The sequence below is a fragment of the Penicillium brevicompactum genome (genome assembly GCF_028827555.1).
Source record: "Penicillium brevicompactum strain IBT 35665 chromosome Unknown utg000009l_segment0_segment0, whole genome shotgun sequence".
NCBI classification, from domain to species: Eukaryota; Fungi; Ascomycota; class Eurotiomycetes; order Eurotiales; family Aspergillaceae; genus Penicillium; species Penicillium brevicompactum.
The window spans coordinates 1,594,510-1,608,699 of NW_026623212.1; the positions used below are offsets into that span (position 1 = coordinate 1,594,510).

At 51.6% G+C, this 14,190-nt stretch overlaps 7 protein-coding genes across 7 annotated transcripts; 4 read left to right on the forward strand and 3 right to left on the reverse strand.

The window, feature by feature from the left end:
- Positions 1-80: 80 nt before the first annotated feature.
- N7506_012052 (5'-methylthioadenosine/S-adenosylhomocysteine nucleosidase family protein) lies at positions 81-1,538 on the forward strand (the record flags this gene model as incomplete). Its single annotated transcript, XM_056961343.1, has 2 exons — positions 81-1,101; positions 1,498-1,538. 2 exons carry the CDS (start codon positions 81-83, stop codon positions 1,536-1,538), a joined length of 1,062 nt encoding a protein of 353 aa, XP_056805877.1.
- A 770-nt stretch (positions 1,539-2,308) lies between these two features.
- On the forward strand, positions 2,309-3,883 carry hcsA (homocitrate synthase; the record flags this gene model as incomplete). Its single annotated transcript, XM_056961344.1, has 4 exons — positions 2,309-2,366; positions 2,417-2,643; positions 2,713-2,793; positions 2,855-3,883. 4 exons carry the CDS (start codon positions 2,309-2,311, stop codon positions 3,881-3,883), a joined length of 1,395 nt encoding a protein of 464 aa, XP_056805878.1.
- Positions 3,884-4,509: 626 nt separating this feature from the next.
- Positions 4,510-6,372, forward strand: N7506_012054 (sphinganine-1-phosphate aldolase DPL1; the record flags this gene model as incomplete). Its single annotated transcript, XM_056961345.1, has 4 exons — positions 4,510-4,604; positions 4,655-5,132; positions 5,180-5,313; positions 5,361-6,372. 4 exons carry the CDS (start codon positions 4,510-4,512, stop codon positions 6,370-6,372), a joined length of 1,719 nt encoding a protein of 572 aa, XP_056805879.1.
- A 302-nt stretch (positions 6,373-6,674) lies between these two features.
- Positions 6,675-6,956, reverse strand: N7506_012055 (mitochondrial 54S ribosomal protein uL30m; the record flags this gene model as incomplete). The annotated part of the gene is made up of 1 exon (XM_056961346.1): positions 6,675-6,956. One exon carries the CDS (start codon positions 6,954-6,956, stop codon positions 6,675-6,677), a length of 282 nt encoding a protein of 93 aa, XP_056805880.1.
- A 426-nt stretch (positions 6,957-7,382) lies between these two features.
- On the forward strand, positions 7,383-9,659 carry N7506_012056 (SNARE-binding exocyst subunit SEC6; the record flags this gene model as incomplete). The annotated part of the gene is made up of 1 exon (XM_056961347.1): positions 7,383-9,659. One exon carries the CDS (start codon positions 7,383-7,385, stop codon positions 9,657-9,659), a length of 2,277 nt encoding a protein of 758 aa, XP_056805881.1.
- A 502-nt stretch (positions 9,660-10,161) lies between these two features.
- N7506_012057 (uncharacterized protein) lies at positions 10,162-11,241 on the reverse strand (the record flags this gene model as incomplete). Its single annotated transcript, XM_056961348.1, has 1 exon — positions 10,162-11,241. The coding sequence occupies one exon, from the start codon at positions 11,239-11,241 to the stop codon at positions 10,162-10,164; it is 1,080 nt and encodes a 359-aa protein (XP_056805882.1).
- A 1,025-nt stretch (positions 11,242-12,266) lies between these two features.
- Positions 12,267-13,935, reverse strand: N7506_012058 (uncharacterized protein; the record flags this gene model as incomplete). The annotated part of the gene is made up of 2 exons (XM_056961349.1): positions 12,267-13,716; positions 13,781-13,935. The coding sequence occupies 2 exons, from the start codon at positions 13,933-13,935 to the stop codon at positions 12,267-12,269; spliced, it is 1,605 nt and encodes a 534-aa protein (XP_056805883.1).
- Between the last annotated feature and the right edge of the window lie 255 nt (positions 13,936-14,190).

Consider the following 14,190-nt stretch of genomic DNA (forward strand, 5'->3'; position numbering starts at 1 on the left):
TGGCCCCCTAAATTGGTGATTCTGGACGTGTCAGGTCTCATACTAGAGAATTTGAGTGTTCATTGTCTTTGGGATTCATCATGAGCAATCCAGAAGACTATACTGTTGGGTGGATCTCCGCTGTGACAACCGAGTACGTTGCTGCTCAACAGCTGCTCGACGAAAAACATGAGGATCCCCCGCGTTTGTCAGCGCGCACCAAGAACAACTATACTGTGGGCAAGATCGGGAGGCACAACGTGGTCATCACCAATCTACCAGTTGGGGCATATGGCACCACATCGGCAGCCCTGGTAGCCGAGGAGATGATGCAGAGCTTTCCCAACATTCGCATTGTCCTCATGGTCGGCATCGGCGGCGGAGTCCCAAGCTCAAGACACGATATCCGTCTTGGGGATATCACTGTCAGCGTTCCTGGCAATGGCAAAGGTGGCGTGATTCAATACGATTTTGGCAAGACAATCCAGGATCAAGAATTCAAGCCCACGGGTTTCCTCAGCCAACCGCCTACCCTTCTGCTTACAGCACTCGGTGGACTTCAAGCCAAGCACGAGGCTGAAGGCCATACCTTGGACCAAATGATCAACACCGTGCTTGAGAAGAAGCCTCGACTTCGAGTTAAATATGGACGCCCGGACCCGGCTACCGATCGCTTATATCAAAGTCATGTTGTTCACCCGGCACATGGTGACTTGTCCTGCGATCCGAACTGCGGAGACGATCTCGAGCTCTTGGTCTCACGACGCCCTCGCACGGACATGGAAGATGATCCGGCAATTCATTACGGCTTAATTGCCTCGGCGAACCAATTGATGAAAGACGCCTTGGCCCGAGATAAGTTCGCCGCGCAAATGGATGTTCTCTGTTTCGAAATGGAAGCAGCTGGCTTGATGAACAATTTCCCCTGCCTTGTCATCCGGGGCATCTGTGACTATGCCGATTCGCATAAGAATAAAGTCTGGCAGGGGTATGCGGCTATGACTGCGGCGGCTTATGCCAAAGATCTTTTGAATCAGATTGCTCCTTGGCAGGTCGAGCAGGAGGCCAAGATTGTCAATGTCTTCAACGAGGGGTCTCATAATACGCGTATCGAGTTTAATGGTGAGAACAGGGGGTTCCAGGTGGGGATGAATAACGGTTCGATCAGCACCACCAACCAACGTCTTGGATCGTATAATTAGTTTGAAGTTACCGCGTTTCATGTTTGGATTTGCAGATCTGTAGAGGCCAGGCTCATTTTCAGTATTTCCAAGTTTAGAAAGATTGTTCGAAAGATACAAGTGTACTTGAAAAAGATATAAGGGTATACTCCGTAGGCTTAATGCCAAATGGGAAATTGTTGTATCGGAAGTACTGAAATCAACTCTGGCACGGAACAAGTCGCACGATCCGGCGTGAAAGTCAACTTTGATCCAACGTCGATCTATACTACGGAGCACTGGCACATAGTTGGATGTGAAATGTGACTGTGGCAATGGTCTGGATAGGACGAGCCAGTCATAGTTCAGCCCTGGCCAGCCGTGGCAGAGATGAGATGAACATCAATTTTGCATGTTGTACACGCGTTGCACGACATTGCATCAGTTTGGAAATTTGAGACATGCGAGTTTAATTCGAGGTCTACGTGGATTGTACTCCGTATTGGTAATTGTAAAATTGGTGGCCGTGGTTGAAACTTGAGACTAAAAAATGTGATGACATCAGCGAATTATAGATCTACAGTGCAAACATGTCGAGGCCAGACGGATCGACTTATTCAGATATCTCTTATCTGAGGACTTGAGGACATAATTGTGGGCAAAGCTATTACCAATGGAACCATTGGGTCTGGGAGGGAACGTCCAATGAAGACATGACTCAGACCCCGCGGGCCAAGTCCGATGTCGGGCAAGTGTATAGAGGAAGAATGCCGCTGAAGGGCGTTGATTCACGGAGAAATGCCGGTTACGATCAATTGAAGGAAAAGGGCAAGGATATACCGATTGAGTCATCATGTGCGCCGAATCAAAAGTGTAGGGCGTAGCGAAGTATGCAGGAAGTTGTAAGAAGAGGGAAAACACCCTATGACATCGCGACGGCCCCCCACCTCCGCGCAGCGAAATTTTTCGCTTTTTGCCGCCGACCCAGCAAAGGCAGATTACTACGCACACTACACCGCCCGCTTCGATTATGACTCTTTCGCTTCTTCCCCTCGGTCGATCATAAATATCTGCCCTTTTTCTGGTTCTATCCTTCCCAGATCCCCAAGTTCTGCTCAATTTGCCTTGCATCTATACAAATCCCCCGACCCCACACATCCCACCACACAATGTGCCCCGGTGCCGACCCCGAGCCCAATGGGCAAGCCAATGGCGCCAACGGTGATAGTAAGTGGGCAAACACTCATCGATGGATCATGGACTCACATCTCCTCCAGACCACGAAGGTTTCACTGGCATTGAGACTCGCCAGAACCCCCACCCCTCCGCCTCCCGCAACCCGTACGGCCACAATGTCGGCGTCACCGATTTCCTGAGCAACGTCTCTCGTTTCCAGATCATTGAATCTACTCTGCGTGAGGGTGAGCAGTTCGCCAACGCTTTCTTCGACACCGAGAAGAAGATCGAGATCGCCAAGGCCCTCGATGAGTTCGGTGTGGACTACGTGAGTCATTGGACAGAAGAAATTGAAGTTGAAGATGAGAATCATGAGAGGCTAACAGCGCGGTGATAGATCGAGCTTACTTCTCCCTGTGCCTCTGAGCAGTCCCGCGCTGACTGCGAGGCTATCTGCAAGCTTGGCCTGAAGGCTAAGGTATGTTGAGTTCTGGGTGGCGTGCACAAAGTTTGAAGTTGGCGTCTAATGGAAGCCCTAGATCCTTACTCACATCCGTTGCCACATGGACGACGCCCGTATTGCCGTGGAGACCGGTGTTGACGGAGTCGATGTTGTCATTGGTACCTCTTCCTACCTCCGTGAGCACTCTCACGGTAAGGACATGACCTACATCAAGAACGCCGCCATTGAAGTTATCGAGTTCGTCAAGTCCAAGGGCATTGAGATCCGTTTCTCCAGCGAGGACTCTTTCCGTTCCGACCTGGTCGACCTTCTCTCCATCTACTCCGCCGTCGACAAGGTCGGTGTCAACCGTGTCGGTATTGCTGATACCGTCGGCTGCGCCTCCCCCCGCCAGGTCTACGAGCTTGTCCGTGTCCTGCGCGGTGTTGTCGGCTGTGACATCGAGACTCACTTCCACAACGATACCGGTTGCGCCATTGCCAACGCCTACTGTGCCCTCGAGGCCGGTGCCACTCACATCGATACCTCCGTTCTCGGAATCGGTGAGCGTAACGGTATCACCCCTCTCGGTGGTCTGATGGCCCGCATGATGGTCGCCGACCCCGAGTACGTCAAGGGCAAGTACCGCCTCGAGAAGCTGAAGGAGATCGAGGACCTGGTCGCCGAGGCCGTCGAGGTCAACATCCCCTTCAACAACTACATCACTGGTTTCTGTGCCTTCACCCACAAGGCCGGTATCCACGCCAAGGCTATCCTCAACAACCCCAGCACCTACGAGATCATCAACCCCGCCGACTTCGGTATGACTCGTTACGTCCACTTCGCTTCTCGCCTGACTGGCTGGAACGCTATCAAGTCTCGTGCCCAGCAGCTCAAGCTTGAGATGACCGATGCCCAATACAAGGAGTGCACCGCCAAGATCAAGGCTATGGCCGACATTCGCCCCATCGCTGTCGATGACGCTGACAGCATTATCCGTGCTTACCACCGTAACCTCAAGTCCGGTGAGAACAAGCCCCTTCTCGACCTGACTGCCGAGGAGCAGGAGGCCTTCGCCGTCAAGGAGAAGGAGCTCCTCGAGGCCCAGGCTGCCGGTATCGCATAAACGATCCATGGCACATAAAATATTGCGCCTCTGATCGATTCCCACATCTATTCTGCGCGCTCTCCGTGCGCGGAAATTTTGATGATTTGATGTTTTTTTTTTATATGTTAGGGACATTTTTCCATGGGTTTGAAAGTCCTCCTTTTGGAGACTCAAAAGAACTGGTGTTAGGAGAGATTTCTCTCTAATTTGTATATAAGCGCAGAAGAAGCCACAATGACTTATACTCCATGACCATCGAGCCTCGAGCCCTTTCTGGTAGTATTTCAAACGAGTGAAGTAGTTGGTGTGGCTCATAGTAAACGTCCTAACATACTCCGTACATAAACTTGGAATAAGCCTTGGAGCCCTGGAGCTCTAGACCAATTACGTCAGACTACACAGAAAAAAGTCAAAGACTCCTAAGGCTGGTATGTATGAAATTCACTATGTTTGTGAAAGGAATAGAACTAGCGACATGCGCAGTAAAAACAATCAATAGCGAAATATAACATCAAAGATTGCGCAGGACTGCAGAGTCACATTTGTACGTACGGACACGGATTCATGTGGCAGCCGAGGCCCGACTCAACTTCCAAGTTGAACGCAACCTCTCCATCGCCACTCTCCTCCCCAAACTCCTAGCAATGAAATCCTCAATATTACCGGTAGCCCTCCAGCACAAGCTGGCGGGCTATAGCCGCGTCTCCGGCGCCCAGCTATCCGCCATCAACCTCGACCTGTAAGTACTTCCCCGCGGAGCCCGGCATCAGACCACTGACACCCCAGCAGCATTCGCAACATAGTCTTCATCCTCTTCATCCTTCGCTACACCCGTAAAACCTTCTACTCCGTCCGTGGCTACGGCATCCTTGGTAGCATCCGCAACGTCTATATCTCCCTGCGCCTCTTCTGCTATGGTCTCTTCTTGCGCACACCCGGTGTCCGCGGACAAGTTGATAAGCAAGTTAGCACGGCGATCACCAATCTGGAATCGAAGCTCGTGAACTCTGGCCCTGATGTCGTGCGCTATCTTTCTTTGCCGAAGGAGGGGTGGTCTGGGGATGCTGTGCGCGCGGAATTGAATAAGTTGGCTGGTCTTGAACATACGCGTTGGGAGGATGGGCGCGTCAGTGGTGCTGTTTACCATGGTGGTGAGGAATTGTTGAAGTTACAGGCTGAGGCCTTTGGTCAGTTTGGTGTGGCGAATCCCATTCACCCGGATGTCTTCCCTGGTGTGCGGAAGATGGAGGCCGAGGTCGTTGCTATGGTACGTGACTGGTTTATCTTGCAGACGGAGCTTGGCTAATAATTTAGGTTCTTGCTTTGTTCAATGCGCCCTCTGATGGCGCTGGTGTCACTACCAGCGGTGGTACCGAGTCGATCCTTATGGCTTGCTTGGCTGCGCGACAGAAGGCTTTCTTGGAGCGTGGTGTTACTGAGCCTGAGATGTGAGTTATGCTCGATTGGGTGACTGAACATGGCTTATATTTGACAGGATCATTCCCGACACTGCTCACGCGGCGTTCATCAAAGCTTGCAATTACTTCAAGATCAAGTTGCACCGGGTGCCCTGTCCCGAGCCTGAGTTCAAGGTTGACGTGAACGCTGTTCGCCGTCTAATTAACCCCAACACTGTCCTACTTGTCGGATCTGCCCCTAACTTCCCCCACGGTATCGTTGATGATATCCCCGGTCTTTCTCACCTGGCCACCAAGTATAAAATTCCTCTTCACGTCGACTGCTGCTTGGGCTCTTTCGTCGTCGCACTTCTCAAGAAGGCCGGCTTCCCTTCGCCCTACGAAGAGGAGGGTGGCTTCGACTTCCGCCAGCCTGGCGTGACCAGTATCAGTGTCGATACCCACAAGTACGGCTTCGCGCCCAAGGGTAACTCAGTCCTGATCTACCGCAACAAGTCCTACCGCAACAACCAATACTTCATCTACCCTGACTGGTCTGGTGGTGTCTATGCCTCTCCCTCCGTCGCTGGCTCTCGTCCCGGTGCCCTCATCGCAGGCTGCTGGGCTAGTTTGATGAGCGTCGGTGAAACCGGCTACATCAACAGCTGTACTGAGATCATCAACGCAGCCCGCAAGTTCGAAACGGCTGTCCGTAACGAGGCTACCATCTCCCTGCACATGGAAGTTATTGGAAACCCCATTGTCAGCGTTGTTGCTTTCCGCAGCAAGAATGGTGCTATCGATATCTATGATATCGCTGATGACCTGTCTGCTAAGGGATGGCATCTCAACGCCCTGCAGTCTCCCCCTGCCATCCACTGTGCTTTCACAATCCCCACTGCCAAGGCTGTCGACCAGCTCATCACTGATCTCACCGAGGTCATTGGCAAAGAACTCGAGAAAGCCGAGCAGCGTAAGCGCGAGGGCAAGGCTTACATCCTCAAGCGTGGTGATACATCCGCGCTGTACGGTGTTGCCGGCAGCATCCCTGATAAGACCATCGTCAACCGTCTGGCCGAGGGCTTCTTGGACACTCTGTACAAAGCATAAATCTTGCGCCTAGTGGCTTGAAAGTAAACTTTTCCCTAGCTGTCCTTACCTGTACTGGAGCAGTGGCGTTATCATTATTTCAGATTGCACATAGTATTTATTTCAAGTCAATTCCTTCAATGATGCATATAATACAATTTGCAGACCCCAAGGGCCATAGAGTACATAAGAAAGAACAAGCGATAAAAAAAAGCAACCCGCTCCATGCAAGGAAACCAAAACAGAAAATAGAAAGACGCGACTCAGTCGCCCGAGTCCTTCAGGTATAACCACAGCTCCACTAATCCTCAACTTTGTGACGATTATGAGCTGGTCTCACTGCGCTGCTCGGTGGCGCTCTGCTCGAGATAATATCCGGGATCGGGCTTGCGTTCAAGATGCACTTCTTGCTTTGTGAGGCGGTATTGACATTCTTCGACCTGAACAAGCTCCTTGACTTTCATGATCTGACCGGCGACGGAGGGCGAGACGGCGTGGAAGACGGTGCCCATGCGCTTTTTCAAGCCGAGGGCCTTGAGGACGTCTGTTGAACGCCGGGGGAGTCCAATTGCGGAGCGGAGGAGGGTGATGCGGAAAAAGGCCATTGTGGCTGTAGTTTGAGGTCCGGGTTCCGGACGGTTTTTTTGTTGGTTGGGTGGTGTAGAAATTGGCTCAGATTTTGCGGAGCGAGAGCGGTAGAGGTAAATTGATACGAGTGTATCTGTGAGCACGAATTGCAGGACCCGTAGCAATCAACTTGATCGTCTGGAGAGTCGCGGACTTGGAGATCCCGCAAATTTAAGGCGGTGGGTCACGTGTCCATTCTGCCACCAGCACGATAGCGGGATATACTTGCTGCACCTCCATTCAAAGCTAGGCGTCGTGTCTTGCTAAATGTGACTAGGCTTGTGCCTCTGATAGCTTGAAAAAGTACATCTTTGCGAGTTCTACATCTCATGTCCGCGTTATCGAGTTCCAAACCCCCGATTCCGAGCCATTGATCCGCCACAACACGAGATCCACCCGCGACAATGGCGCAAGCCAGCAACATGGACACGACGGTTGCCTTGCCGCGTCTTGAAGATTTGCTCCGCCATCCAGAAGATCTTGATAAGATCAGTGGCTTGAAGGCTGAATACCTACGAAAGAAGACAGCTGTCGATTCACGGCTCCGAGAAGGCCTCCGAGATCAGCTCGAGGCGGTACAACGCAGCATTGGCGCTTTGACAGAGGGTCAGCGTCAAGTTTCGAAGACGAAAGATGAGCTTCAGGGTATTGATAAGCTGTGCGCTGAGTCGCAGGATAATGTGGAGGACTTTGCGCAGATCGATAAGCTCGCGCGGATCCAGCGGCACTTCGACGCTACGCTTATGATGAAACGCGGATTGGAGAATTTTGGTGCAGATATTCAGGAAGTGGAGGATTTGCTCAGGGAGGATGACGAGGATATGGAGAATCAGCCTAATATTCTTCGTGCGCATATGCAGATCTCACGATTGCGAGATTTCCGTGACGAGGCTATGGATCAGATCTGCAAGGCTCAGGATCAGAGCAGCGAGGAGACTCTTGAGGAGTACTTTGAGGGCCTGGACTCTGTTATTGAGTGGTTTGATGATCACCTTGGAACTGCTTGTATGAATCTCATACCTTTGGTGCAGGCAGATAACAGAAGCATGGTTGTTCGACTTGCTGTTGTTGTGATGAATGAAGAGAAGAATGATGATACGGTCCGAGCTCTGCAGGAGGCCCAGAAAGATCACAAGGATCTGGCGAGTCGGTTCAAGTCTATGAATATTGGTCCAAAGACGGTTCGCGGGTATAAGGACAAATTCATCCAAGCTATTGAACTATACGCTCAGGGCCAATTCGAAGAGACTCTTGAGAGTTTCCTCGGTGATCCAGACAACCTTGAAAAGAAATTCAGGTGGTACTTCAACGACCTGTTCACGGTCAAACAGGGCATGGAAAGCCTTGTCCCGAAGAAGTGGAAGATTTTCAGAACATACACTGATATTTACCACCGCATGATGCACGACTTCCTACTCAGCATGATTGATGACCCCGAGCTTCCAGCCGGCAATCTACTCACGATCATCCACTGGAGCGACAAGTACTACAAAAAGATGAAGAAGCTGGGCTATGCTCCAACAGACCTGCAGCCCAACATCCTGGACGACCGAGAACCCGAACTCGTCCACAAATGGCAGAGCGTCATCATCAACGCCGTGGAAGAATGGATGGACAGAATTTTCAACGCGGACAAGAAGTCCCTCGTCGAGCGTGCCGCAGACGCCCTGGACAACAATGCAGAAGGTCACTTCCGCACGAAAACATTGGCCGACATGTGGCGCATGCTTCACGAACAGGTCATGGCATCGGGTGCCTCCGACCGTGCAGATCTAGTGGAAGGCGTTATCGACGCCATATTCCGGCTTCTCAAAAGTCGACAGAGTGCTTGGCAAAATCTCGTTGACGAGGAGTGCACCAAACATCAAAACGGCAGCGCAGATCAAGAAGGTGTTCAACTTTTGCAAGACTGGATGATTGGTGTCGCAAACGATCAGATCTCGTGCATTGACGACAACGAAGAAGCCGGGGTATTCGGATACCTTACAAGGTTCAAGAACGACATCGAGCCCCTTGTCACTCCCAAGTACATGGCCACAACAGCAAGTATTGAACTCGACGCACTGCGAGATGGATACGTCGATCTAAGCACGCACTGCCTGGCGCAGTTCGTGAACATTGTCTTCACTGTCGATCTCGACACCGTCCTACCAGACATCTTCACTTCACGATGGTATGGTGAATACGCCATGAAACGTATTACTTCCACCTTTGAAGACTACATGGCGGATTACACACCAGTTCTCCACCCATCCCTCGCCGAAATTCTGGTCGAAGAACTCTCCGACGAGCTTTTGGTACGCTACCTCTCATCAGTACGCAACAAGGGCGTCAAATTCCGCCGCCATGTCGATCCCTTCACCGAGAAATTCAAAGACGACGTCCTCACAGTCTTCGCCTTCTTCGAAAACTACCCCGATTCCTTCGAGGGCACGATCAAGCAGAAGTGGAGACTTGTTGAATGGCTTGTCCAACTCCTCGATACGGACAAGGGCCCTGCGCTCGTGAACGTCTACGAAGGTTTCAAAATCGAGTATTGGGACCTGCAACTCTCGTGGGTTGAGGCTGTGCTGCGCACCCGTGACGATTTCGAACGCAGCATGATTACTTCTATCAAGGCCAAGGCTGCTGAATTGTCTGTTGAGCGTGGAATGGAGACTATCATGAGTCGAGTTCGATGATCATGATGGGCTGTTGCTTGTTTGTTACTGCAGCGAGTCCTGCGCTGGGAAAGGTGTGTTGGCTGTGTGAGATGCTGCAACTCGAGTCATTCATCCGCTTTTTCATCTTTTGGTTATACAGGTGGAAGCCACGCGTTACCATCTCGGATAGCGTCTCATCATCCTGCAGATGTCATCATGAAGACGCACCCCACCGTCGGGTTTTTGTAGTGCCACATAGTTGCGCACAGATGTCACCATGCAACCTATGAAATTCCTCAGTGGTATCCCGAGCAGGCTTGGGATATAGTCTACTTAATACTATCATGAAACAATGGAAGCAAATGGTTTTTCAAAGTGATGTCTCAGGGGCCATCGGGAGATTTTTTCAACGTGCAATAATGTATGCTCTTGGTTCTTAAATCGTCTGCTGCCTTGAGAGGATGGTCAAATCTAAGAATGCAACGACCATGGTGCTCACCCCAAAGCTTCGGCTGTCACTTTCGGCGAACAGGCCACGCGATCATTGGGCTGGTACTATACTTCGCTGCGCAACGACCACGTATTTCTCGCCCATGCGCGCGTTCAAGCCGTGTTGATCTTCAGAACCTGGCTGTAGTTTTTTAGCCCCCATCTCACAGATGCAGATGTCATTTAGCGCGATGTCTCTCGCCCAGATATGACTGTTATTTGGTGTTGGTTGGACGGAGGCGGCAGCGGGTTGAAGTGTGTGGCCGGTGTGTTGAGATACCAGGTTGGAGGCATCGAATTTAAAACGTTTTATGACACCTTTGCCTGGCGTGCTCTTGTCTGCGTAATTCTTTCGCCCGCGAACATATATCGTGTTGACGAGGGTGGCATGTAAAAGAAGTGGTCGAGGCTTTGGTTCTCGTGTCATGGCGACTGTGTATGGATCTAGGGTCTTTGGCAAGACATGTGCATGCGAAGAGGCATCTTGTGAAAGAGAGATATCCTGAGTGCTCTGGCTAGCATTTGAGGTAGGGCTTTGGTTGGAGGGCATTTGTTTCTTCGGTTCAGCTTCGTTTAGCATAAACCCAGCCTCGATGAATTTATCGCGCAGCATCACACAGAATGGATATAAACGATCAGTGGGATCCACGGGGGAAGCATGCAAGATGGTTGCCGAAGCTGCCTGTGGGAGCGCATGTAATGACTCTAGCGAGACGTTGAATGGCGCAACTGATGTGGATGTTTGTGGCGCATGTGGTGAATGGGTTTGGCTTCGTGAAGAAGAGCGGCTGGCAACTCGCTCTGCTTCTTGCATCAGACTTTCCAAATCAAGGGTCCGAAGAAATTCAGATGCTTGCTCAAGACGCTGTTTGGTAAGGCTCATCACCCCGAGCGTGAGATGTAGAGTCCCCAATGGGCGGAAAGCTGTGTCGGGCAGGCCCAACCGCGTGGGATTCGCTGGATCATGCCCTGCGTGTGGTCCAAGCGGTAATCGATGGTCCTTTTTAAATGCTGAAAGAGACTTCTCCAGCTGCGGTATGGATGCAGAGTTGATTAAAGGCAAGCATAGGAAGTGAGTCAGGGCAGGCCGTTTGTCGGGCCGTGGTTGTCTTGACCTGCCGTGGCCTGTCATGATGCGCCGGAAACACCCTGGGTGAGCTCTTGGTAAAGAGAGTAGCTTCGGCATATACCTTTGGCAGAACCTGTGAACCTGTGTCTCCAGAGAAGTACGGAGTAAGATGTTGGAGGTCAGCACTGGTCTAGTGGGGAAACGCACAGACCTGCACAACCATGGGACCCACCAACCTTGTATCAACCTCAGCTGCGGTCAAAGAGAAGTATAAACATCTTCCAAGGCTATTTGAATTATTTGAATGGCCGTGATGATGTATCTCACTTAGTAGTAAAGTCTAAGTCGTGACTTATTGGTACGATCTACTAGCTTGTATTCTTTTATATACTCTTTCTTCCTAAAGTGTTGACTGGTGGGGCTCAGTTGGTATATTGATTTACTTCCACGTGTATAGTATGTGTGTAGGATAAAAAGGGAATCAGTGTAGGCAAGTAATTGTAGGTAAGTGAGGGTGAGTGTGAATATGAGTATAGGTGTAAGTGTGGGTGTGGGTGTGGGTGTGGGTGTTGAGAGTGTAGATGTTGAGAGTATAAGTGGGGGACATGTCTTTGATTACTAGTTTTGAGCAAAAAAACGCAGGTTAAAAAGGCAAAAGGGAGTAGTATTGTTATCTTCCCGCCGGTGGCTCAACCGGAGTGACCTAGCCTTTGCCATTTTCGGGGGAGATGGGAAAGTACTCAGTGTCGTGCTGAGTAAAAGTGATGGTCACAGCCAGGAGATGATGCTCATGTGTTCGAGCCTGGACGGAGCTGGAATTTATTCCCTTTCCTGAAGTTCACATGCACGCCTGTCATCTTTGCCCCGTAACCCTTGCCCAACTACCACCCTCGAGGGAGTAACCGGGCTGGGTTGCAAACTTTAAGGGGGAATATTTGGAACCACATGATGAGGAATAGCTGCCTCATACACATTTTTTTTTTTTTTTTTTTTTTTGATAGTAGACATTGTATAGCATTGCAGGGTATCAAAAGACGCAGTATGGAAGATTCGATCTAGATAGAACGTGAGAAGACATGGCCCAAAACTCATGTATCCTTCTTGCGGCCCTCGACAACACGCAAAACATCAGCAGCACTGTTTTTGTCACCCTTCTTCTTCTTAGGTCCACGCTTCCTCTTCTGCCCGCCTCGCTTCTCGTCCTCGTCAAAGTCCAACAAGGGACCATCATCTTCTTCCGCCTCGTCCTCGTTGCGACTTCCTCCGAAGCCCATGTCCATATCAGCAGCATCCATTGCATCACGACGACGAGCTTCCTCGATGAAGCGCTTCTGTCGCTGAGCTGCCTCAGAGGACTCGCCTTCGTCGCCCCCAGAGGGAGAAGCCTGTCGAATGGCAGCAGCTCGCTTGAGGGCAGCAAGGATGGTGGGATCTTTGGCGAGCGGGTTGGTGTTGTCTGTTTCTGTTTCCGCTGGAGCCTCGTCTCCGAAGTAATTGATGGGTTTGCTAGGTGCGGTTGCGTCAGGCTTGTCCTCGCTGGCAGGGGCCTTCTCCGCTGTGCGTGCCGGATCCGCCACCTCGCCGTCTTCGTCCTCAGACGAGCCATCGTCATCGATCCCGGCAAGGGGGTTGTAGTCTCCTGCGCCGGCAAAGATATCATCATCTTCGTCTTCTGGCACCGCAGCCGCAGCCGCAGCACGGGCGGCAATATCTGCCGGAACCTCCATACCAAGGGGCTTGGCAGTCTTGTCGGGCATAGGCAAGTCTCCTGCGGCATCGACTGGTGCTTGGACTGGCGGATCGAGCCACCGAGTCTTGCGCTTGGTGTTTCCTTCCGCGTCAGTGATGAGGAGCACCTCCCGTCGGCGACCCGTCTCGTCTGTCTCCACAAACTTCTTCTTTTCAGGCTTTCCATCGCTCAGCTTCTTGAACCGGGATCCGAGTGTGGATTCTGGCGGCGGAGCAGGAGCCGCAGCCGCAGCGCGCTTCGCTTTCAGCTCGCGCAGAATCTCATCACGAGTCTTTGGCCGTGTAGGTGGTGGTGCCATGGTTCCCTTCTTCTTCTCCTTTGGTTCCTTCGGGGCGGGGGCAAACTCTGTGGGCCCTTGCTCCTCCAGGCGCTCGAACTCGTCGTCTACATCCTCCGCAGGAGGCGACGGAGCGGGTTTCTCGGCCGCTTGTGACACATCCTCTCCAGCTCTAACTCTTCGCAGGAGATCCATATCCAGTCCTTTGACCATGTGTGTACTTTCCAGGTCACCGCCAACCCCGAGTTCGCGACGCAGTTTATCGAAGGTAGCTTGATCGATCTGTCCTAGTTTGACCATATCTTCTAGTGCCTTGATTCGGGTCTCGATGGATTCGCCTTTTTCCTCTCCATCGCTTGCATTGCGAAGCTGCGCGCGATCTTGGTAGCCGGTCGGCATCGAAGTGCCTTTGGGGGCGGCAGACGACTTGAACCGCTTGGAGGGTCGGCCATCGGCTTCGCGGTTTTTCTCGGCGAGTTGGCGCGCAAAGTCTACGCCTCCAACGGAGCGCCTAGAACATGGTGTTCTGGTTAGTCACATTGAAAGTGCAATGGTGTGCGAACGAGGGTACATACGGGGTCATTGGGATGTTGGACCGCATCCGTGAACCAAGCGCCCCGCCTGGGGTTGCGCTGCCACGGGATGCATTGCCAGTTGGGGTTGCGCCTTGGTCTTGAGACTTTGCAGCTGCTTGGTTGACAAGCAACCGTCGGAACTGCTCGTTGTTCATGGCTGTGAGCGCAGATGTTCAAAAAGTGAGGTTGAAGACTGTCAGAGGTGAAGATCGGGCTTGGCACCGATAAGACTATCGCCCCGGATCCCCGAACCTTGCCCTAACAACCCATGGGCAACTTGACCGTCGTTATGGAGGTCCATGAATTAATACTTTGACTGTATAAAGTTTTGTGATAGCCTTGCCAGCTGGGAAAACATATGTACATTGTGTAATATCTCCGTTGTGGAGGTACTACCAACAGTGGAATGG